This window comes from Agelaius tricolor, unplaced genomic scaffold (genome assembly GCF_023055355.1).
Source record: "Agelaius tricolor isolate 1412-34295 unplaced genomic scaffold, bAgeTri1.0.p SCAF_12, whole genome shotgun sequence".
Classification (NCBI taxonomy): Eukaryota; Metazoa; Chordata; class Aves; order Passeriformes; family Icteridae; genus Agelaius; species Agelaius tricolor.
The window spans coordinates 6,973,149-6,997,352 of NW_027269272.1; the positions used below are offsets into that span (position 1 = coordinate 6,973,149).

The following is a 24,204-nucleotide window of genomic DNA, read 5'->3' on the forward strand; positions in this document are numbered from 1 at the left end:
TTAACACAGTGCTAATTTCCTATCAAGGTTATTGAGACTCAATGAGTAAAAATATCAGAAGATTTTTTACAGTGACCTTTTTCTGGTAGAAACACAATATGTGATAAATGCACAGAGAGGCTTCATGGGGCTTTTCCCCTCAAAAATGTTGGCTTGCCAAATTCTTGCTGCATGTTTTCCCTCTGTTCTTCACAGGGGATTACCCCTTTCTTTTCCTCCCTGAATATCTCTTTCTGCCTGTCAAAAACAACTCCAACATTTCCCAATCATTTTATTTCAGTGTAAAATAAATGTCTGCATTTTGTGAGTGCACAGTCCCACACCAAATTCACAAAGCCAGTACTACCTATGTAGATGGATAAGAACAGATGCATTTCAAGTGCCAAGGAAGAAGAAAGACAGGTATCTTTGAGATCTGGACCTTCCCATACACTGACTCAATGGTGCAACCCTCAGTGTTGTTTTGGACAAGTTTCACAGAGAAACTGCTATGAAAATAATGTTGCTGAGAGCTAAATGCAATGGAATTGAGCATTAAATGAAAATGTCTAGCTCTGATAATAATTACAGTGTTTCCATGGATGCAGAGGATTTGTTCAAATACCTTCTCACACTGATTTGCACATTTGCTTATAGATATTTGAATAAATCCAAGTGGGGTTAAAACAGGAAAATGTCCTGCACAGAAGCACTGGATTGCCTGCTTGATCAGATGTCAGAAGGTCTGTGTGCAGCTCTACTTACTGGGCGAGTGGAGAGAAGATTCCTGAGCAGTCCCAAGGTCTTCATCAGAACATTTACATCGGAATCAGAAAGCAACTGAAACAACTGCTCTGTGCTCAGACCTCGCAGGATGTCTGACTTGATCTTCTGTTCTGCTTGAAATGCCATGTTCTGAAACAGACACACTTTTTAATGGACTTTTTTTACCTGGGCTTTCACTCTTTTAGTAGACTATTCCCTACAAGAATATATCCTTCCTAAATTAATCTTGCAAAAAGGCTATAATTTATGAGCAACTGCTACACAGTGAATTCAATTTTCATATTGTCCTACACCTGACCTGGCTATTACCTGCTTTTATTTTCCCCCTGGCATGCTACTGACACTACTTAACTGCTTCCCTGAATCATCTTGGCAACAAAATTAGTACTAGAACTGAAGAATTTATTTTACTTTATGGACTAATGGGTGAAGTGCTCCAGGCTGATGCTGTTTTTCTTTTGCAGTTTGGTGGAACAACAAGCCAGATTTCAATTATGTCATTATTAATAAAAACTGACAGGTTCTACAGATATGTTCCCAAGCTTTTCAAGGCACACAGCCACAGGTGCTATTTCATTGGGTGTCCTACTCACCATTAAAGCCCAAATGCCGTTCACTCGCAAGGCAAGATTTTCACTCTGGGTTAAACTACATAGAAGTTCTATGGCTCCTGATTCTAAAATAGGCTGAAAGAAGGAGGGAAAAACAGATCTTTACAACACTACTTAGACTAACTGCATGTATGAAAATACTAAAAATATACTCCTAATATCTTATTCTTGAGCTTACAACATGTCCAGTGCACCCACAGGAACTGGCCATGCCACACCCCATATCCATGACCATTTAACAGTAGGTTTTATGAAAAAAGCCAGGTCAAGGCAGCTGCTTTTTCCTATGTCTGTGTTTGTGGAGACATGGATGCACACACATTTATATGTGTATATACATCACCTCACACTGCTGTTCACACCCCACAAACACTTGACCTGCAGTCTGCTAAAAAAAGCCCCATGGGTGGCCTCATGGCCAGTGAACTGTGCTTGGCATTATTTCAGTTAATTTGCTGTCTCACAGATATGATTAAAGCCACCAAGACCAACTGTAATTTGGTAATCCATAGAGCCCTGCAGGATCCCACATACAGCACAATCTTGCAAATATTTCCTGTAATTAAGAAGTACTTTAGACTTCAGGAATTGTTGCCCTGCTGTGGAGTGTTGATTTGTGTGTCTGATCAGTATGAAATACAGACTCTGCAGAACCAGATATCCTGTACTGTTCATCAGAGAACAATAAAAACACAGGACTCAGCTAAGCCAGCATTTTCAGCATTACAGTAGCAGTAATTCTCTAAGACAATGGATCACATTGCAAATTATCAGTGTGGTTTCTTCTTGTTTATGATCTTTTTAGATAACAATGTTATACAAGTAAAAAGGAAATAACAAAACTTCATGTCTGCTTCTTTTCTTTAGAGGCCAAATTAACTGTCACAGCACTGTAAGCAGATGATTTTTTTGTTCCCAAGCCATCAGTGGCACAGCTCTGTAACATCATAGCTCCATAACATGTCACAAGCAATGGCTGCCAATTAACATGCCTTTATGCTAATTGAACCATTGTGTAATCTGACTTCAGTCCATTCCCCTCCCTGCTGCTGGCTAAGTACTCACCTCCTTGCTTGGAGAGAATTCCAGAAGAAGATTGCATAGCGTGGAAGATGCTACTACAAGAATTTCATTTGGAGCATTCTGTAAAACCTGCAGGCAGAGGGGAGAGAGAGGAATTCTGTTAGCAGGATAATGAAGAGATCACTAAAATGGAATACCTGGCATTATGCTGTAGCTGGGTATTCCAGACTTCAGGAGATGCTTCCATGCTAGCAGTGCAGCCAGACTGACACACATCACAGGACAATGCATTATTTCACAGAAGTCAGATTTGAGAGCTTTCAGTCCAATTTAGTAGAAAACAGTGGGGACAAGCCCTACTCTGCAAAGGACACATAGGTAGAGGAAGCTCCAGGAGCCTCTTCAACCTCTCTGTACCTCGTGCTAAGCACAACACAGCAAATTCTCTAAGGAGCATCCTGTCAGAGGAGCACAGCCTGAGACAAGTTATGTAGTCCCTTATCTCTGCCTGGATCTCCAGCAGCACCAAAACACCAATTCCTGAACCAAAAATGTTCCTCCCTCCCTTATTCCCTACTGCCAACAACACCTTCTGTGTTCCAGCCATTTCACTTCTGAACAGTCAAATCAAGCTGACTTCAGGAAATTCTTATGGGTGTCAATACTGCCCAAGCCTTCAGGTGTGCCAGCAACTTGGTCTGTTCTGCATTTTTAAGGTCTCAAAGATGTTGAAACTGAGAAACTGGTCTATTATGTGTGTTTATGATAGTGACATTACAGGATGAGAGATGACATATCTTACACACTTGAATCTCACTTAATCTTGTGGAAAATTGCTCTATATGACAATGTGTCTTTTTAAAGGTCTTTCTGAGCTCTTGGGTTTCAGCTATAGAATCTGCAATGAGATAGAAGAGGTAGAGAATCACAGGAGAAAACACATATCTGAATTCTCTTACAGAGCTCACTCACAGAACAAGTCTGAACTGTGCCATCTAGCCTGAGTGTGACATTAAGGGATATGTAGTACTTGTAGTGTCCTACAAGAATTGTAGGATTGAGAATAATTTAGCTTCACTCACTGATGATAAAAACCTCCCCAAAAACAATAATGAAAAAAAGGAAACAAAAGGCCAACCAAAACCAAGCAGGAATAACAGGCTTGCTGTTGTTGGCTTTTGTTGACTTAGGACTCTCTTAGGAGAAGACCCCAGGATCTTGATTTCTACGTCATTTGTATCATGATTCTACAGCAAGGCATGCAACTGAACAGTCACCCTGTGCTCCCTGAATGGACCAGAACACTCCAGGCACTGAGACCTGACTGCTCCTCACTTACCTTCATTAAAGGCTTCCATACAGCATGATCCTGAAAACTTGTCCTGAGCTGCTGGACAGAACGGGACAAACTGTGCAAACATCTGGAATGGAAGAGAAATCCTCCCTGTGAGACATGCACACCCCCATGGGCACTGCTGTACACACCCTGCTGCTCCACAAGGATTCCTGAGCTGGGAGGCAGGCAAGGAGAAATCTGGGAGCAGCCAGGAGAAAACCCTGCACCAGCCCAGGATTACTGCCCCTCTCCCCCAGGAGGGCTCCCAAGAGCAGAACTGAGCTCAGGGCAGCTCTCAGACAGTTCTCCCAGTGCAGCCAAGGTTGTGCAGGGACGAGGACAGGCTCACCTGACTGCAGCCAAGCGCACCTTGATGCTGGACTCGGACAGGCCGTTAACGATGCGGTCCATCATGTTCTCAGTCTCAATGATCTGCACCAAAGAACTCGGGTCAGTGCACAGCTCACAGCATCCATGGCTTGCTGGGGCTTTGGCTGCAGCATTTTCAATGTTACAGATAAAAACTGCAGCTAAAACCAGCACACCACACTCTTGTCAGATTAAGTGGAAAGTTCTGTGTATCTACAGACAATTAGTAAATAAAAATTCTATATTCTATGTTCCACTATGGCTTTTAATCATCAAGCAACAAGAGGGTGATTTTTATATATAAGTATCCATCTCTCTATCTATATATACACACAAATATACCTGAATTACCCTTAATGTTATATTAAAACAAAAGCGAGCATGTGTGAGTGCACACAACATATACAAACTACAGATCAGAGACAAGTTGTAGAGCTGTGTGGATAAAAGATATCCAGTAGCTCACCTGCCATATTTAGACAAGGCCAGCACAAACACTTAAGACCAGTATAAAAGGGAGTTAACACCCACATGAATGATGGATTTTTGCATAATAAATCAACTTTGGCATGTACACACCCACTGCTTATTAAAAGCTGTGTAAAAGGAGGATCTTCACAATTAACTAAAGCAACAAAGGAGGAGTTTATGGTCTTGAATTCTGGAGATCCTGAGTCGTTCCCCACTGATAAATCCTCATGATGTTATCTTTTCACCCTCTGTTTACCTGCCTCTTCCTTCTGCTTCTCCTCTTTAACCAGCAAATAAACTCAGAAAACATTCCTGTCTTCTACACTTGCTACATGACACCGCAAATTCATGATTAATTAAAAAAAAAAATGTTCCTTCTAATTATTCATTTATTAAGTTCCCTCCACTTTCCACACATTAATTTTTAACTACGTGAGTGGCCCAAGCAACCAATCTCTGCGCTGTAATGTTTGAATCACCAACTGCTTTGTTATGACAGTGCAAGGCTTTGGTCACTTGAGAATCAGGAAACAAATTCTGACTTTGTTTATGAGCAGACTTTCCAGAGGTTTTTTTTAATATTTGTCATATAATGGAATAAATGAGAAACAGAGGTGTATTATCTCTCTCAGAATATGTTTCAGAAATTTCTCATATGCCACAACTATATTGCTTACGAGTAGCCAAGTACCAAAAATGCTGAAAGACAACTCTTTGTGCAAGTCTAGTTCATCACTGTGAAGATGCTCACACAACTAAACTTAACTTTTGTTATACTCTGATAGCAAGACATTAATTTTTCCTCCAATTCCACGCAACATGAAAATTCCTATTAATGGAGGAGAGAGGCTTCATTTCAACCTATTCACATCATAATGGGGAGACCCCAGGGAGGGTGGGAATTGCTGCTTTCCAGTGCCCCCGTGGCTGAGCAGTGCCCAGCAGGCTCCCTGGGCTCACCTTTTTGCGGATGTCCTCGTCATTAGCCCCCAGCGAGGCGTAGAGCTTGAAGGCGGCCTGGCGCAGCTCGTGGGCGTGCTTCAGGTCATGGTCCAGCTGGGAAACACAGCACAGGCACAGCCTCAGCCCCCAGAGCAGCTGCAGGGTCATATTCTGCTTTGTTCCACACTGCTGCTTACCCACTGTCTTTGTCTGCCACCCACAAGGTGCTGCTCCCTGAGCTCATCATGCAATAACCACAGTTAAGATTATGGTTCATTTCTCTGCTCAGTTACAGAGAAGACAACTTGGTCTTCAATTTGAGGCCAAAATAAGGTTAGGAGTCTATCAAGACCATATTCAGGTAAAAGCTATTCTTATCTCCCAATAGAGACTTACAGGAACTAGCCAGAAGGAGTGAAAATACTGAGAGAGAATCAAGACAAGTTTTATCAAGAAAACTGAAGCAATACCAGAAGCCAAATTTCAGGCCACGTTAAGGAGGGTGAGGTTGAATATCAGGAAAGGTTTTTACCCCAGAGGGTGCTGGACACTGCCCAAGCTCCCCAGGGAATGGGCACAGCTCCAAGGCTGCCAGAGCTCCAGGAGAGTTTGGACAATGATCTCAGGGATACCCAGGGCAGGATTGTTAGAGTGTACAGGGCCAGCAGCTGGACTTGATGATCCCTGGGGTCTCTTCCAGCTCAGCACATTCTGCTATTTTATGATGATTAATGGGAGTACTAAAGACATCATAAAATAGTAGTGTTTGAGGTTGACCCTTCTTGGAACGGCAAATTTGGGCTCTCAGATCTCCTCATGTTCTCTTCTGAGAATAATTCTGTGACTCTGACTATCCTCAAAACTCTGTACCAAAGTGTTCTACAAAACAATACAATCTTCAAAGTCTACACAAAATGCCAGGAAAATGACAGTATAAGGTAGCAAAGTGCAGAAATAAAAGAAATGTCAAAATTAGGCTCTATGAGTAATTCTCTCCAGTGCAGCTATATTGGAGCAGAAGTATTAAAATATTATGTTATAAATATTTTAATATTATGTTATAAATATTTTAAGCAGACAAGTTCTCTGCTTGGCAGATTCATCACTCACTCCTCACGCAGTTTTACCTTACAGGGTGCAGTTCCAAGCACTCTGTTCAAAGCCAGTACCCTGGATTCCCAGCTGGCTGCTTCTACAGACTTACTGCACACTCAGAGCACTGTCATAATATTTAGAATTGCCCCAGTCACTTTTGGAACCTGATCATATTTTTGATGCTACAGCCAATGTCCATTACTCCTCAATAAGCTGCTACACTTCTTTTTGCTCAGTTTTTTATACTGCAACTTTTTTTTTTTTTTTTAATGTTTCATTTTCATTTTTACAAAGCATTCAAGAGGGTCTCTATGCAGAATTAACCCCATTCTATCAGGGTCAGAGAAATTAACCTGTCTCTTGGGCCAGTTTTAGGGAAAAAGCAAAGCTCTGTAATGCATTTTTTTGGGTTCTTTCTAATAATCAGTTTCAGCAAGACTCCAAGGTACATCTGGTCTCTGTTTATCCAACATCTTGCAAGTGCAGACAACTCATAATATGAAACAGTGCATGACATCCACATGTTTTTGTGCTTAAACACAATAGAACAACCTTTGAATTTCAGATTTTCCACAAACCTGACCTAAGAATTGAAAACAAATCTCTCTTCACATGGACTATTCATCTCTTATGAAGCTGAAGTGTACTGGTTCCTGAAGGCAAGATGTTTAAACTTAGAGGATGGGAAGACCAGATATACAGACTTTTGTGTGGTTAATGAAGTCTCCAAAGAGCAGTGACTGAGCCTTGGAGAGCACAAACATCAAAAATCAAGTGCTGCTGCACCTCTGGTCACCTTTCAATTGAGGATCTCAGGCACCAGGTTGTGGCAGCAGCTCTCTGGCCACAGAGGGCGGGCACAGACTTTTTTAGAAAAACCTTGGAAAGCTGTGTAGAAGCTGTGGGAAACTGAGAGGAAAAGAATTCAAACAATTATTATCTCTCTTTCTGTAACCATTGTTTATACATATGGTTCTCTAGAGTGTGTTATTGATAACCACCAATAGTGTGTGAGAAGTTTTCACTTTGAGACCAATCAGGTCTTAGGTTCACCAATACTCCTTATAGGAATGTGGAGGGGCTTGACAGCTGGCTTGCAAGCAAAGCTGAGTTAATAGAAGAAATAACAATTGATGATTTTCAAGCGTATCTGTAGCAAAGAAGAAGACAAGGCCGTCAGCATAGAGATTAGAAAAGATAACATGAAAATTTTGGCCTAAGTAGATGTGTATAGGTGCCTTATTAAATTTCTGTCAAACTTTTGCCAATTATATTGAATTAATTGCTCTGCACCAATGAATATAATAAGTTATTGTGATGTAGTAAATGACTTAAGATCACGCTTTGTTAAGAGTATATAAGCTAGTAAAGATGCAGAATAAAAAACTTTTTTCTTCTTAGACCCTGATCCAACCTATCAGGGACATAAGAACTGTAGATTTCTAACAATAAAGTGTCTTTCATGCCTTCTGGATCATGGAATCAATGCTATGTGGTAGCAGGTGGGGGCCTGCCACCACAGCAGGTTTAACCAGGTTTAAGAAGCCCCATCCTGAGCTGGTTTGTTTTTGGTTTTGCCCATTTCTCCAGGGCTCAGAGCAGGTCAGGAAACTCACCCTCTTGATGTCGGTGATGGCGCTGACGGAGCTGGGGTACTTGAAGTAGTCGGCCAGCATGACGATGAGGTGGTCGGTGATGCTGGCCATCCTCTGCAGCTCCATGTCTGTCTCTATCAGGTAGGCCAGAGTCTCTGCCCCCTCCACCCTCTCCTCCAGCAGTCTGTCCTTACTGCACATTCGAACCAAGCATGGCAGAGTCTGCAGAGATGAAATAAAAGGAGTTTCTAGTGTAGCTACATTGATAAAGAAACTCCAAAGAAATGAAAACAATTGTCCTACAGCAATGCTCTGCATTGTTCTTTAGATAAGAACTCTCACACACACACATTTCAGTGGGTTCAGAGATTCCACACACAGAAGATTGTTCAGGCATTGCTGAGTGTACAATCCCCTACTTTCACACAGCCAAAATCATGCAATGTTTGGAAGTAAACATAGACAAAGTGTGACAAAGCCTTGTAAAAAATTTTTAAAATCCCCTCAGAAGTTGATATTTTCCCAGGCTTGTTCTTACTACACACCAGAACCAAAAGTACCCAAGCTGCCCTCAAGTACTTGACTCCTCCTGCCCTTCTGTGACCCAGGATTAACTAAGGACAATGCAGTCTGAAATAATCCCAGGGCTCCTTTCCCACACACTGGCTGCCTGGAGCAGAGGGCAAGGGAGGAATACTCCTCAGCAAGCAGCATATTTGATCAGCCAGAAAAGAAGCTAACCTGGAACCCAGGTCCATTCTGCCTTTCCTGACATCCCCCCTACCTTGGTTACATCCACACAACAGTTTTGCTCCACCTTCTCTACTGAAACAGAAAAACCAATCAAGTCTTTCTTTACCAGAAGCCCAATGAAAAGTATTTAACTCTGGACAGGCCAATTCTTCAAGGGCTGGGACAGTGCTCCCTCAAGCCTTCCCCAATATGAAAATGGACAAGGAATAACACCAAGGTTTGTGCTTGTGCAATGCCACCAAGTTCAACAGAATAACTCCAGTAAATGTTGTCCAGAGTTATGTTTTGGGGACCTGAAATAACATCCACCCATTGACTATTCAAATGATTAAATAGATAAATACCTGATCTCCATTGCATAGGAAACAGGACTTGCCTACATATTTTAGAAAGCTAGATGTCACCTCAAAGATTATCACTGAGGTGGTCAATCTTGCAGCTAATCCAGTGAGCCAAAGCACCCTCTTCTGCATACCTGGCCTTGAGGCAGCAAGGAAGACTGCACACAGGCTCTCAAAAAATTATATTCATGTAGAGTGAGAAAGAAAGAAGTGGAATTCCATGTCTAAATCACAAAGACAATGTACTTCTTAATTCTTTCCAAGGTCAAATGGCCTGAAATGAAATGAGCTGTTTCTTGGAACTCAAGGCCTGGGCATTGTTAAGTCACTGGCTGCATGCACCCAAGAAACACAGATCTCATGTTTTTCAACACTGAGCAATTCCATCTGCTTAGAAACAGAAGCAGGAATTCTGATGGACACATTTTAACTATTCCATTGGATCTACAGGTCAGTACAGTGCAAATAATGCACAGGAGTAGGGGGCTGTGTAGGGGTGTAAGATGGAAAGCCACAATACACACCTGGCCAGCAGATGAAAGTCTGGAAATGGACTGTAACGATGGAATATCTTATTTCCATGGTATGGCTGGGATTATCTGGGTTATCTGGACAGTTTCATTATTAGGCTTCCAGAGAAATCATTTCCCTTCCCATCAAATCCATTATTTATCAGCCTTCCCTGCCCTTCTCAAGGGTTTTATTTTTTCCCCACGTTGCAGATCAACCCACTACCCAAACTGAGAAATGAAAGTAAATTAAAACCATTTTGGAAACACACATTCTTGACTGGCCCCCAAATGCAGAAAGTTTGATAGCAAAGGGTCAATAATTCCTGAATGCTAAAGGGGCCATCACTTCAGTTCAGCAGAGGTTGAAGGATTTGGGGCTGGATTAAGCACAGTGACACCTTGCAAGTATGAGCTCCTGGAAGAGGAATCACTGGGGTGCTTTGAACAAGGCAAAGGTTCTGTGCTTTCCTTCTCCCCTCACTCTTTTATCTACTCTCAAGTACTACTACACATTGAATTCCACAGCCTCAAACATGGATTTGTGCTGAGGCAGCTTCCATAAAGAAAAAATGCTGCTTTTGCTGTGAGCTGGCCAAGCACATCCCTTTGCAAAGGTTTGAAAGGATGGTGGTTTTCCACAGGGCCCATGTGGAGCATATGCAGCTCCACAGGGCAGGGTCCAGCTCCCAACAGTGACCTGCCACTGGCAGCAGGCCCTGCTCCCTGTCCCAGGGCAGAGCAGCTCTGGAACACCCATCCTGACCAGGGCACAGCCCAACAGGGGGATCCGTGAAGGGAAGGCATTTCCAAAGAAGAAAGAGGTTTGCAGGAGAGAGGGGTTGGGAGAATGGAACTGTTGCCCCCAGTTTGCAGATGTTGTAGGAAGAAAGGAGAGCAGAGAATTGGAGTGTCAATTTGGACCAAAGCTAAGGAGGGTGAGGGAGAATGATGCAGCTTGGCTTCCTCAGCTGCACGTACCAGGTGCCAGTGCAGAACAGATGCCAATATGCACACTGGAATGAACAGTACATTGCACTTTCTTGCACAAAAAGACAGGAGGGGCAGGCCTTTGTCACAGCCAACACATAGATTTTTTTATCTATCATTACTTGGGGAAAAAGAGAAAATCAGGGAGCTATTTTTTTTAAATTAAAAAAGTTAGGAGAACTTGGTGCTTTGCAATCTTTGGTGTAACAGATTTTGTGCTACCTTTTATATGAGAAAATAAAACGAGGATAAACCTACATGAGAAAACCTTTTGAACAGAGAACTGTTTAAGGATCTGTCATGGCTAGCACAAAGAGAATTACTCTGTATTTACAAGGTGGTTGAAGCAGGACACAGCTCACCTTCAGAACGATGCAGGGATCGTCCGTCCGTATTGCTCCGGCTCTGCACATGGAAGTAAGGCTGCAACAACACAACAAGACACTGTCACCTACCATGGCTTTGCTTCACTTCACTCCAGCTGCTGCACAACATCTGTCCTAATGAAACATCCTCCTGTGTTTGATTTAAATACATCAGAGCTTACTAGGCCTGGGCACACAAACTCCTCCAGGTGCACCTTCTGGCAGGTTTGCAGCGCAGGACCCCTGATCAATACACACAGCCCACACTGCCACAAAGGGCCACACCACCACCCTGCCTGAGCCCCACACCTGTTGGCATCTTATTGCAGGGGTTCCATACTGTTATCTCCTTATCACAAAAGTTTCATTCATACCTTCTTGGTGTTTCTTGTGGGCACCTCCTCAGAGCACTGACCCTTTCTTCTTCACAAAGCAGCCACCTGACTCCAGTTGCCCTCTCAACAGCCACCCCCACTCTTTTATAGCACTCTTCTTCTCATTGGTTACAGCTGTGGCCTGTTAAAGTCAGGCCTGCTCCTAATCTTTGATAATTGGCCCAGCTGCAACTCCTTAGGGGTAAGATTACTTTCTACACTATCTTTATTTTCTTATATTCTATCCCCCTGCACACATCCAAAAGGAACAACCTGCACTAAGCAAAGGTGCAACCCACCCAGACCTTCCTCTATTTACCTGCCTCTGGGTATGCAGCCATGAGCAGAGAAACACAGCCTGACAGCTCAGGCACAGACACCCAGGCCCTGCCCCAGCCCAGGAGAGGTGGAATTGCTCTGCTGCCTGTCCACAGGCAGGGCTTTACACTCTGCAGGGAGCAGCACACCCTCACTAACAATGCACCCAGCCTAGGCTCTGACACTGCACCAAGCCAGCATTTGGTCCTTATTAGACAACAGCTCACAGTGGATATGACAACCACAAGATCTCACACAGCATCAGACAAATTCCAAGTTCTTTGTTATGTACTTGTAAAGTGCCCCAAACTACCAGAAATGCAAAATAGTTCACCCATCAAAAAAGTGTTTTACTTTGAAGTGGTTTTGTTTTTACCTGCTCTGCTACAAGGCAGTGGAATGGAGCGGGAGGGGAACTGCACCAGTTTCTCTCCCTTTAACTTCTGAACTAACCATTGGAGCTGGCTTTTATCATGTCACAGTGGAGGTTAAAAAATGTAACTGTATTTCAGTAAAGGTAACTTAAAACTAACATGCCTGGACCCTCAGTTGGGCAGGCTGAAGTTGTACACAGGGTCAATCAGAACTGCTCAGCTAAGGGACAGCAATGTGCTCATAAAACCATGGTGTGTCTCACCACATCCCTGAGCTCCTTCCAAGGGCCCAGAGCGAGTTCTTTCACCTCAGAGGCAGCAACACTGATCCTCATTCTGAGTACACCTACAATCAGAACTCTCTTAATATATTATTCCTCCAAAAGTAAAAGATAAGACTTGAATATTAGCACAGAGATCATCTGCTAAACTTTTACTGCCCAAGCCTTGCAGCTGACAGCAGAAAACTCTTTTTCACACCTGCAGTCAGGAGGAAAGCACCCATCCTGCAGCTGCCATTTAGTCTGGTGAGACCCTATTTGCCAGGCAAAGTAGCTCTATTTCAGCAATGAAAGAAAGTAATTTTTGACTTCAGGTAACATAGGCTTAGCTTAGCTGGAAGCAATTCTGGTGATTTTAGCAGGAAAGGTTACTGCTTCATTTATAGCTGCAGAGCACTCTCCCAAGTGGCATCCTGATCTTCCCTCTGTCCCAACACTGCTGCTCAAGGGAAGGATTTTTGCTCTATTTCAATCAAGAGGTATTTCCTTGAGTCCTCCAAGTCTACTTCAATTGTTGAGGGAAAAGAAAGGGACTTTTTAAAGTAGTCTTGTATGCCAGTCCATATTCAATAGAAATTATAGAGAACATTCAAAAGGGAAAAACCCTTCTAGATCTGCATTCCAAAGAGTCTAATGACAAATCAGAGGAACTGCAGATTAACTGACTGAAACTAGCAAGGTAGGGGTGAAATCTAATTTACAAGCAGAAAAAAACATAATCTATGACAATTTACACCTACTACTCTCATTAAGAAAATGGAAGAGAGAGTCTGACTTGGAGGCAATCAGGTAGGGGATGGACCTACAGAAGAAAAACCAGCAGGGCTTTGCAAACCCCAGGACTGCTGTAAAAATGAGAGCCCTAAGAAGGATGAATGCCTGTGGACTAATTGAGAGAAACCCAATCTAAAATTGAAGAGACTGGTTTGTCTGCCATTTCCTTGCAATTTTCTTTTGCTGCTTTTCACCACATAACTTTCTTTCATGCTTCAAAGGTCCAGAGGAGGCAAAGTACTGCAAAGCAACAGCAGAAGATGGATACCCAGTTCCTTCAATCAGCAAAGAACACCAATAGACCTGGGAATGTCCACCTCAGAACACTTCTTCTAACTCCAGCCTGTCTTTATGACTTGTCAACTGTTTTATATCTTGAGATTAGTAAAAAAATTACTTTTAATATGTCATTCTCTATGTATTTTCTGACTTCTCAAAGAAACACATAAATCAATCAGAACTGAGACTGCTACAGTGCAATTAATTTAACTTGCCTTCTTCACTAAGAGTTGCTCAACAAAACTAGTAAAACCAGACTGCTTGGGCCAATTGTGGCTGGAATTGAGGCTGGGAGGTCCCAAGACAAGACATACCTCCTACATGGAGTGGGATTACCCAAGAACCCCCCTCACAGACATGCACATCACTGAAACTGCTTTCATGAATGAGCTGGGGCATCACAACCTGGCAGCATGAGCAGAGAGTCACAGATCCTACCTAGCCCACCTGTTCCTCATCCAGAATCAAGAGATTTGTACTGACACAAGTGGCTGTGAAATTGTTTGGTGAACTCAGAGAACTCACTGCTCTTTGTCAAAAAAGCCATCAAAAACTACAAGAATAATCAAGCAACGCATCAGTGACCAAACTCCTGAGTTAAACTTAATTTTAGTACTTCATACCAATGGGTGATTTTATCTCTTGAACCCCCTGGAGTGATTTATTTCAATGCTATCAACACAAGAAAAGGAAAATTATCCTAAAGGGTGTCAATCCCAGCTTATGGAGTGAGCATAACCAGGGTGCTGCTATTACAGAACTGGGTCACATCTTGTCACTGGGTAGGAAGTCTTTATGGATCTGCACACAAATATGCCCACACCAGCAGGGAAAGCTGAAGCACAAAATTAATTAATAACATTAATTTTGCTGTATGAGCTCATGAAGCCCAAAGAATAATCTGTTTTATTTAAAACAGCTGGGTAGAGGGACTAACTCTGCTCTCCCATCATCTTGGTGCAGTCTCCAACACAGCACAGCCACCAAGGATGATAGTTCAGGACTGTGCTCTGCCTGTTCAAAGCAAAACTTATCAAATCCAAGATACATGTGAAAACCCATATGGCTGAAAACACATTCCCACAAAACTGCTGCCCAGCAATATTTCTCCCTGCTTATGTACAGCAAAGAGGGAAAGTTACTTTATAAAATGGGGTGAGATCCACTTTTTCAAGGATTCAGATAATGCAAACAGTATCTTGAATTATTCCTAACATTTTACATCCCATATTACTTTGGAACAAGGAAGAAGGGAGCAGTTGAACAGTGAGGATTAAACTCCCTGCTATTTCCCCAGTTCCTGAAGACAATTACCATTTGGCTGACGTGAGCTGCATTTCAATGGGCTTGTCCCTTTGTAACATCTTCACAAAAATCTGTGGTAACAATTCTCCATCAACAGACACTGCAAAAAGAGAGAGAGCCCAAAGTCATTCTCATTGAGCCAGGCAAAGAGTGAGTGTCAAACCAGCAGCAGCAGCATTGCACTCACCATTGACCAGAGTCATGGATACCTGGGGGTTCTCAAAGGCTAGAACTGAGAAGCATTTCAATGCCTGCATTCGGACCTGTGTAAAAACATAATAATATGAAACATCAACTCTGACTTCAAAGCAAAACTGGGCTACACTGCTGGATAGGCTTGTAGAAAACAATGCTGTATTATCAACAAGAAATTGAGATGAAGAACCATGGGCAGATGGAAACACCTAACTCACACCCTGACTTCTGTCATCTCCCTGTTGGAGCTATCTTTCTGTAGGGTATGTTGTAAACTCTCAAGAAAAACAGCAAGGTTAAAACTTGGGAACTAAACAGGAACTACTGGTCTTATTTGTAATACCTCACAAATGTGTAAAAAACAACAGAAGAATAGAAGAATAGTATATAACAATGGTACTTTTACTTTTCAGGACTCATAAGTACATTAGAGAACCAGAAATATGAACCCTTGAGATTTCTATTTCAGAATCCTTCAAAGGTGGGCTTACTGAAATGTCTGAAGAGAACCATCCAACTGCAATGATTCCAAATTAATCTTAGAACAAATGTACACCATAAGTTTTACTGCCATTACACAGCCTCAGGTAGCACCTGGATGAAAAGGATGGACAAATTTCTTCATCTTGGCTCCTCCTTCTTCAGTCCAAAGTTTTGATTTAATTAATGTTTCATGGCTGCCTAGTTCATGAAATCTTTATAACTTCTTTTTTGTCACAGGGAAGATAACCATTATCACCTTCCCAGATCACAGAACCTAGATTAGTTCAGGTATTAGCCTTTGACTTGCCCTTATACAGCTGCACGTATTTAAACTGTGTTCTTGTCTTCACAAGTGGAAGGACTAAGAAGGAGCTGACCCCTCCTGGTCACCAAGTTACAGGTAAAGTGTGATGTCCTCTGAGGTGATGGTCCAGGATGGACTTCCAAAACACAACAGAGAAGAGAGCAGAGACTCAGGAATTCAGGGAGCACAACACACAGGCAGCTGGTGGCCCCCACACATTGCACACCCATCTATTTTTACAGGTAGGACTTCCTTTTCAGGACAGACCACACTTGCTTCTCTTCAGCTTAACCTCTTGTTCTCATTTATTGTTCAACAAATTAGACCACTTGGGTTTTCAAGTGCCTGTTCCTCTTTGGGGCAATGCTAGGCAGCCCTGTTTTCATTACTGCTGCTTTAACTTTACGGTACAATAGCTGTGGTTTTGACAGAATATGGCAAGTAAAAGCAACTGTTATTCTACAAATACACATCATACCTGTTTATAGCTTTGGTTCACAGCACAGACATGGTTTTTATAATCTCCATTTGAATTCTTTTCATAAACACATGTTACACAGAGTAGATGAAATGTCTTACTTTGTAGGAGGTGGAGACCAACAGATGTGCAATGTTCTGAACAGCTCCATGGTTAAATAAGATTGTCTGGTGATCTGGACCCTTCAAAGGAAACATAACAGGGTTTTTAAAACATGCAAGAGATTTCCACTGTCTGCAATTTATTGTTAAATATTTAAGATACATTTCCTAACATTTACTTTGTAATCAGCTGGCATAGCAATTTTATTTTTTTATATATAAACAACTTCAATTTATATTTTTATAGCATCTGTTCTTTTATGGTAATCATTTCCACTCTCTCCTTCAATAGGCAATGACATTAGCTCTCACAAATGAAGAAACATGGATAGAGAACTTCTGTTTCTACTCTTCCTACTGGAAACAACTGAAAGCTCCTGATTTTCTCTACAAATCACATAAAAGATCAGCAGTCACTAATGTCTTCCTCACTGTTAATATTAAGCATTTTCAACAATTCTAACTGCAGAAGGGAAGGGGTTTCTCCTAAAACTGGTTCCAGACAGAGTGACAGTCCCTTGAGAAGAAATTCACATTTTCCTCCAATTTTTTATTATTTATTGTTCTAGTTTCAAGCAGGTTTGGCCATAAATCCGGCCAGCCATCACCTATTACTGACTTCAAGATCTAAGTTGGTAATGGCTGATATGTCAGTATTATTTCCAAAACAGCCTTTGGAATTAAACACAAATACTAAATTTTGCAGGAGAAAAGTATAAGAACTTCTGTAGCATGACAAGGCTTGCTAAGGTTGAAAAAACAACATGAAATATCAATACTTGCAGCCCTCAGCAGTCTCTTGCCAAAGCTGGTATTTGATTTGCAAACCTCTCTTTAAAAGTAGGCTCACAGCTCTGGTCATCTCTGCATTAAGCACAGGCTATGCAAATTTAAATTCAGCTTATAGGATGCCACAGCATTTCTCATCTCTCCATGCATTTCCTTGACTAATCTGCAAGTGACGAAAGTTTTTCACTCCCTAATCTCTAGTTCAAACCTGGCTGAGTTAATGGCACCTCTTACACCCTTGTAGGCATCAGTGACACATTATCTTCAAATCTGAGATACAGCTGAAATCAGATTCCTCTCACAGTCAAAAGAACATTTTTAGAGTATCTCTTACCTCTAAGAAAAAAAGCATAAAATTACTTTCAGATGTAACATATCTGGTGCTTTAAGAGATGCTTCAGCTGCTACTGCCACCAAGAGCTTTCTACCAAAAAATGCAATTAAAACAGCATGGTTGAAGGAGGAAAACCACTTACATTGGCACACAGAAGTGGCTGAGGCAATGAGTTAAAGCCGCAGCTATGCCAGTGGTGGAGCTGAAGAACAGATATTGAAATATGTGAAAAAATGAGTGAGTTTAAAGTAGAAGAAATCATACTGCCCTAGATTTAGTAATTCCCAAGTATTAGTGACTCCTCCATGGGATGCAGGTGGCAGATTCTGTGCAAGCAGGACAGATACCTGTACAGAGGTGACACCTGGGTGTATCTGAGTTGCACAAGTGGAAATATTTTGTCTGTACATACTGTGTTTGCACCAACCAGCACAACCAGGGAAGCACTAACCCATAAAGAGGGACAGCTGCAAATATAAAGGTGAAAACTTGAGGATAAGATGAAGCACTTCCAAGCAGTTCAAGCCCCAGTTTAACAGCAAGGCTGCCTGGTTTTGTTCCACCTTGGGCACAGTGAGAGTTCCACTCCTCTGACAGTGACCTTGTTCTCCAAATACGAATGACTGACATATTTCAGGAATAAACATCACTTCTTGCACAATTTTCCACCATGAAATGCCAATTTTCAAGGAAACATTAGGGTAACACAATGTAACAGCTTATTCCACAATGACAAGCAGGTACCTAAGTGCCTTTGTCCCTTGGGGCAGGGATCCAGCAGTAGCCTAAGGTCACCCAACAAAAGAAGGCCTGGAGAAAGCTGCCTTGATTACAGGCTTTATCCTGGATCCTTTCTAAAACAAATTCTACCTGCTCACACCACTTGCTCTAAAAACAGATGAACTGAGACAGAGAGACTCTTTAAAAGTAAATTTTGACTTCCATTTTCACATCCCAGGTACATCAGCCTGATTTCAGTTTACTTATTTGCTTCTTTGTTGATAGAATCCTGGCTCTGTATGTTAAGAACTGCATCTGCTCCCCTGTAAATCAACTCTTCCCTTGCTCAGGATGGCTCTTCTCCAGGGCAAGGCTCCCCTGCCATTGATTTTAACTCTGAATGTGCAGGGAGAAGCAGCAAAAGAGAGCAGCAAAAGCAGAAACCAGTAGCAATATGCTAGGAACACAAATGATGGATTTCCTAGCTCTAGAGAACTGGTCTGAACTTTTCCAGGGAAATGCAAGAGGGCAAGGCAGAAACCTGAGAAACCAACAAAAATGCTGGAAAGGCAGAGAAAGAAATGGCTACAGATGTGAGCTGAGAACAGTGCAGGGACAAGGAGGGCAGGAGCTGTGATAAGTCACTGTTAGTTCAATTAATACATCTACTAAGAGGAAAAGGAGAAATAAAAGCATCAATGTCTCTTAGAACATATGCTAAGCCTTACCTAAATACAAAGGTTTATTTATAGTAACTTATTGCTTCAGGGAAAAAAGTAAGAAAGGTTCTCTCTCTCAGGGCCCTTTGGAGGAAGATGGGAGTCTCCATTTAAAATGCAGTAAATACTGAAACTTTCAGTATATATATATTTTTTTTTTGTTTATAATTATAAGAATGTACTTTGCCTATTCATTGAAGTGAGAAAATCCCCTGCAAATGTGTCTTCATTGTATTAGGTGCATTTTGCTCTGTCTGAAAATAGAATCACTGACATTATAAACCTGAAACCCCAAAACTAAACAAAACAGAAGGAAGGGGACATTTCAGATTTTTGCTGAACAGCTGCATTTGCTTGAGCAAGAGAATGAGTTCTTGATCAATTTAACATTTGTGATGATCTGTTTACTCAACCTCAAATATTTTTCTTTGTTATGCAGCTGTTTATTCTGCAAATGCAACCATTTCCTCACACTCATACCCATTACTCTGTCTTTCTTGTGCAGCCTGGTTTCTCTCTGTTTACACAGCCAGTAACTTCTTTCCAAAAACCTGATTTTTTCCAGACATTCACTCTAAAATTTGAGAGAGATTTGAGGTTGCAGGAGACACTCAAAATGGAATGGTGAGTTCAGAAGACCTTCCTCACTTGTGAAGTGACTGTGCATTTGCACTGTAAACAACATTTCAGAAATGCAAGCCACCAGGAATTGCTGGAGCTGCAAGGAAATAACTCCTTTGGAAAAAGATGACAATAACTGTTTTCTGTTCTCTCTCAGCCAACAGGGTTTATATTCCCAGAGCCAAGCCCTGATTGTATAAACCAACTCTTTTACCATCCCATAATTAGGCCCAGGTTATTTTTCTTCTAGGCCAACATGGCCTCATTTTTCACCTGTTCAAGCTCCTCAGCCTGTTAAGGAGACTTTCAAGGGCCACTTGAACATGAGGTGCCTCACTGCTCCATTTTTGTTCCTTAAATGCCAAAGTTTTTCCCCACTATTAGGTATATATGTGAATTTCCATGGTCCAGTGTAGGATTTTGTCTTCATGTTTTCTTTAAAGAGTTCCCTAAATATTAGCAGCTGAGTTCTATCTTTATATCCCACTAAATGGAGAGTTTTCAGTCCTCAGCTTCACTTAGCAGAAGAAATGCAAAGGGATGAGTGTACATAAATAACAGCCAAGGCAGAAGAACACAGATACTCAACAAAGGAACAATTCACAGTTCCAGAGGACTCATTGTAAGTGATAAAGTAGAAAGATACTTTTCAAGTTAAATACTTATAAATCCATAAACTTAGGAACTTTCTCCTTTGTTAGTACACAATCTGTGATTCTTTAGTTTTAAACTGTTTCTAAAAGGGAAAGATGCTGTGAAAAGCTCATTTCCTACCCTGAATTATTTTGATACAGTTATTGTATAACTCACTGGTACATTAACTCCCAAAAAACTGCAACAATAAAAATCAGTGGGGAAACTTTGAGTGGGGGAAGGGAAAGACAAAACTATGTTTGGGGTGGGGTTGCAGCTGGTTTTCAATCAGTTTTCTCATATAAACAGAATTGCATTACATAGCAGGAATGAACTTGCATCTGGATGAACCTGTAAGTGATAGAGCTCAGCTGAGAACAGCATTTCTTCTCCTCTCAACCAACAGCACCTCTTAGAGAATAATCTCTGTGTTTAAAACAGGTGAAAGCAGCTGCACAACCTCTGCAAAGAGATGCTCACACTATCCTCAGACTTTCAGAGGAAAACCAGAAGTGTTCCAAGATTTATAGTGTTTAAGTGAAGACTGATGCTTGCCCAGACTGTTGGCTTTGTTTAGCAGCCAAAGCCTATAAACCCCCCCAGATTTGCATATTTTCTTGTACTGCAGAGCAGCAGCTATTGACCCAAATAAATCTGTACCAAATACAGAGCAGTACCAGTTCAGTCATTACAGGCTCAAAATTCCTGCCACAAAAGGCAGCACACACACAGTTCTTAGAGGCCAGAAATACAAGTTGCATGGAGAACATGAATTGTCTTTCTTACTTTGCAGCAGTGGGAGAAGATCTGACATATGTATTCTTGTGTGTATCGAGACCTACTGAGCAGTGCCATGAGGTGGGAGATAACTGTAGCATCCTGCAAACAAGGGAGAAAAGAAAAGAGTGTTAACACTGGATTTCAGCACAGCTTCTTTGCAGTTTGTTACTTAAAGTAGCACTCCTGATTCTGCACTCAGTGTTCTTCCTTCCACCAAAACTTTTATGGATATAGAGCAAGACCATTAAAAGCAGTTGATTAAAAGCTGAAGGCACGAGTGACAGCTCTGAGCCAAATCCCCATGGAAAATAAATAAAAGGTCAGTGCAATTGGAATAAATAGGAATAACAGGAATAAAACTTCTGCAATTTGCCTCCAAAATATTTGAGACAAAACCAATAAAAGAATGGGGGGGAAGCATTCCAAAATTGAACATGGCCACTGACAGGGATTAGCCCAGGAGTTGCCTTAGTGCTCTCTTCCCACCAGTGTGGCTGACTCAGCTCTGAGTCCAGGGGAGCAGGGAGGGAACACTCAAATGTGCCCATCCTGGACAGGGCACAGTCCCCTGGAACTGGTTCATGGGCAGTCATCATGTCCTTTGTCTTGCAGTCAAACACACACTATAGACACTGCCAGTGTGTGTGACACTGGTGACAGAGAATCCCAAATAAATCAGCAAAAGAAAACCTTTATACTTCAGTGGGAGGTTCCCTAAGCCAAGGCAGGGGGTTGGAATGAGAACATCTTTCAAGTCCCTTGCAACTGAAATGTTTCCATGATTCTGTGGCAAGTTCTCTTCTGCAAACATATCCAGTCACTTATCTCTGTGGTGAGGTCCAAAACCATAACGTTCAAAAGCTTTTGCTTACTTTTGCCAGTACATTTTAGTGGCAGGAACTATGGTGATATTAAAAGAAACAATGGGTATTTTAGTTTGGAAAGGGATAAACTAAATTACTTCCATGAGATAAAGGGAGCTGAGCAAAGGCAAAGATTGAATGAGCCTTCCTTTCCAAAACACATGTGCTATATTGGCCCCAAAAATCTAAGACTCTGTTTTATCTGCACAATGATGAATTAACAACTCTCTGATTTAGAGAGAGGTGAGTTGAAATTAGTGCAAAACCTTCCTGCACCTCAGCTCCTATGAGAGCACTGAAAGCAGCACCAGCCTGACTGAGATTCAGTGACTGTATCCTCACAGACACCCTGGTTATGAGAAGTTTTACTTTCCAACTACCTGGGAAATTTCCCACCACATTTTTTAATATTGTCAAAATAAACATGTGCCAGTCTCCCCTATTTGCAAAAAATATTTGAGATTATACAAAGCTTTGCAGTATTTATTTAATATTTTTTTACTTATGTATATACACAATTATCATACTTATTTTAGGAAGCTTTGCTGCTGACAATCCAGCCCTCCTATTCTCTACAGAAAACAATAGGACAAGAGAGCCAAGAAACACACTGAGCATAAACTCGTTTCTACTGCTTGTTTCTCACCAACTGGAAAGGATCAACATGCAACAGCCTCATTTGGCATCTCAGCATTCTACAGAGAGAAAGCTATTTATAAATTACTTTTTCCCAGGTACACCAGCCATATATCCATGGTCATTTCATGCTTATATAGGAAGACCAAGGGACTATCTATTTCAAGCAACATTTTCAGGGTTTAGCCAACAGCAGCTCCATCTGATCTGCCTTTACACAGAGCCCAGAACCCAAAGGCCAGCAAGGGACTGGTTTGCTTGCAGTGCAATAGAGGAGATTCAATCCCAGAATGGGTGAGGCTGGAAGAGCCCAGCAGTCACCTGGTCCCACCTCCCTGCTCCAGCAGGGCCATCCCAGAGCACAGGGCACAGCACTCCAGACTGGAATAGCTCCAGTGAGGGAGACCCCACACCCTCTTCTGGGCTGCCTGCTCCCAGCTTCCCTGAGTGAAAGCAACACCAACTGACAACACACCCAGGATTCCTCTGTCTTTTGATGCATTTGACCCATTAAAACAGATTCTTGTCCTTTTCTGCAGATCTTCAGCAGCTGAAGGCATCAAGCCCCATCAGTGTACAACACAACATCACAATCAGTGCCAAGAGGCTGCTCAGTTACAAAGTTCCCCTGAGAAACAACCATCAAGAAGCCAGGAGGAAAGGGAAAAGAGAAGAAAGACACACCAGGATTCACAGGCAGAAAGGCTTTAAAAAAGGAGCTTCAAATTGTAAGATGCAAGACCTGATATCTCCTGCAGGGAAATCCCTGACTGTGAAACCTGCATTATTTCAAAGGATTCAAACTGCAACTATTAAAGCAGCACATCTTTGAATAAAATAATTATTCAGTTAAACTTTTTTAATCCACACAGATGAATGGGTAACATCTCTCCATCTGTATCTAACACCAGGGAAGGAACCAACAAACACTTATTTCACATCCTCACCAGTGACATCCTTGTGCAATGGTCCATTTCACCTAAAAATCCAACAGCATTGATCACAGGAGCATTGACCACAGGAGCATTCCAGCTGCAGTTTATAGATTGGAGGTTTTTGGTAAAGATCTAAGTGGACAGAAATTGAGCCTCAAACTGCTTGGAAGCTCTACATAGAGGTAGAGAAATGGGAATGAAATGGCACATGGTGTTTTGTGTTTTACTGACCAGTGTGGCACCATGACCCAGTAGTGAATTCCTGGATAGGAGGATTTTTGTATTGGGTTATGAAAACCCTTTTCATGCAGCATTTATGAGACGAGGCTGTTCTGCCACCAAACACTGTGGCAGGGTACTTGTGGTGCCACTGTCACCCCAACAATGTCACTGTACATATGATATAAGAGTTAATGAATCCTTGCAAACAACACAGTGACAGTCCCCTGAAATTCTGCCAATACACAAAAATGTGTATTATTAGATATTCTGGACTATACATTTAAGAAGCAATTCTTTATAGACATTTTTTATACACCTTCTGATTATGTTCCATCAAATCTGAAGTGTCGTGAGTATGAAAAGGTTAAAAACTCTTGGAAAATTCCAAGAGGGCTTCTTTAATGTATTTTTAAGAAAACTGTTAATTCTACTCTACAATTTTGCTAAAATATCCAACTTGTAAAATAATTTTGGCATGTTGATCAGAAAAGAACCTAGAAAGAACTAAGGGATGTGTGGAC

General features: G+C 41.7%; 1 protein-coding gene across 5 annotated transcripts in view; it reads right to left on the reverse strand.

Annotated features, from left to right (window-relative positions):
• Positions 1–24,204, reverse strand: part of ARMC8 (armadillo repeat containing 8) — a 62,829-nt gene that overhangs the window by 8,341 nt on the left and 30,284 nt on the right. For 4 of the 5 annotated variants that reach the window (XM_071437363.1, XM_071437360.1, XM_071437365.1 and 1 more), the window contains 13 exons: positions 21,034–21,126; positions 17,697–17,756; positions 16,432–16,512; positions 15,058–15,133; positions 14,880–14,970; positions 11,163–11,223; positions 8,229–8,429; positions 5,536–5,631; positions 4,085–4,167; positions 3,739–3,820; positions 2,442–2,528; positions 1,359–1,451; positions 745–894 (listed from right to left, as the gene is read on the reverse strand). In XM_071437363.1, the coding sequence (XP_071293464.1) occupies positions 745–894; positions 1,359–1,451; positions 2,442–2,528; positions 3,739–3,820; positions 4,085–4,167; positions 5,536–5,631; positions 8,229–8,429; positions 11,163–11,223; positions 14,880–14,970; positions 15,058–15,133; positions 16,432–16,512; positions 17,697–17,756; positions 21,034–21,126 (1,254 nt within the window). The remainder of the gene's footprint in view (positions 1–744; positions 895–1,358; positions 1,452–2,441; positions 2,529–3,738; positions 3,821–4,084; positions 4,168–5,535; positions 5,632–8,228; positions 8,430–11,162; positions 11,224–14,879; positions 14,971–15,057; positions 15,134–16,431; positions 16,513–17,696; positions 17,757–21,033; positions 21,127–24,204) is intronic. The other variant, XM_071437361.1, reaches the window with a different exon arrangement.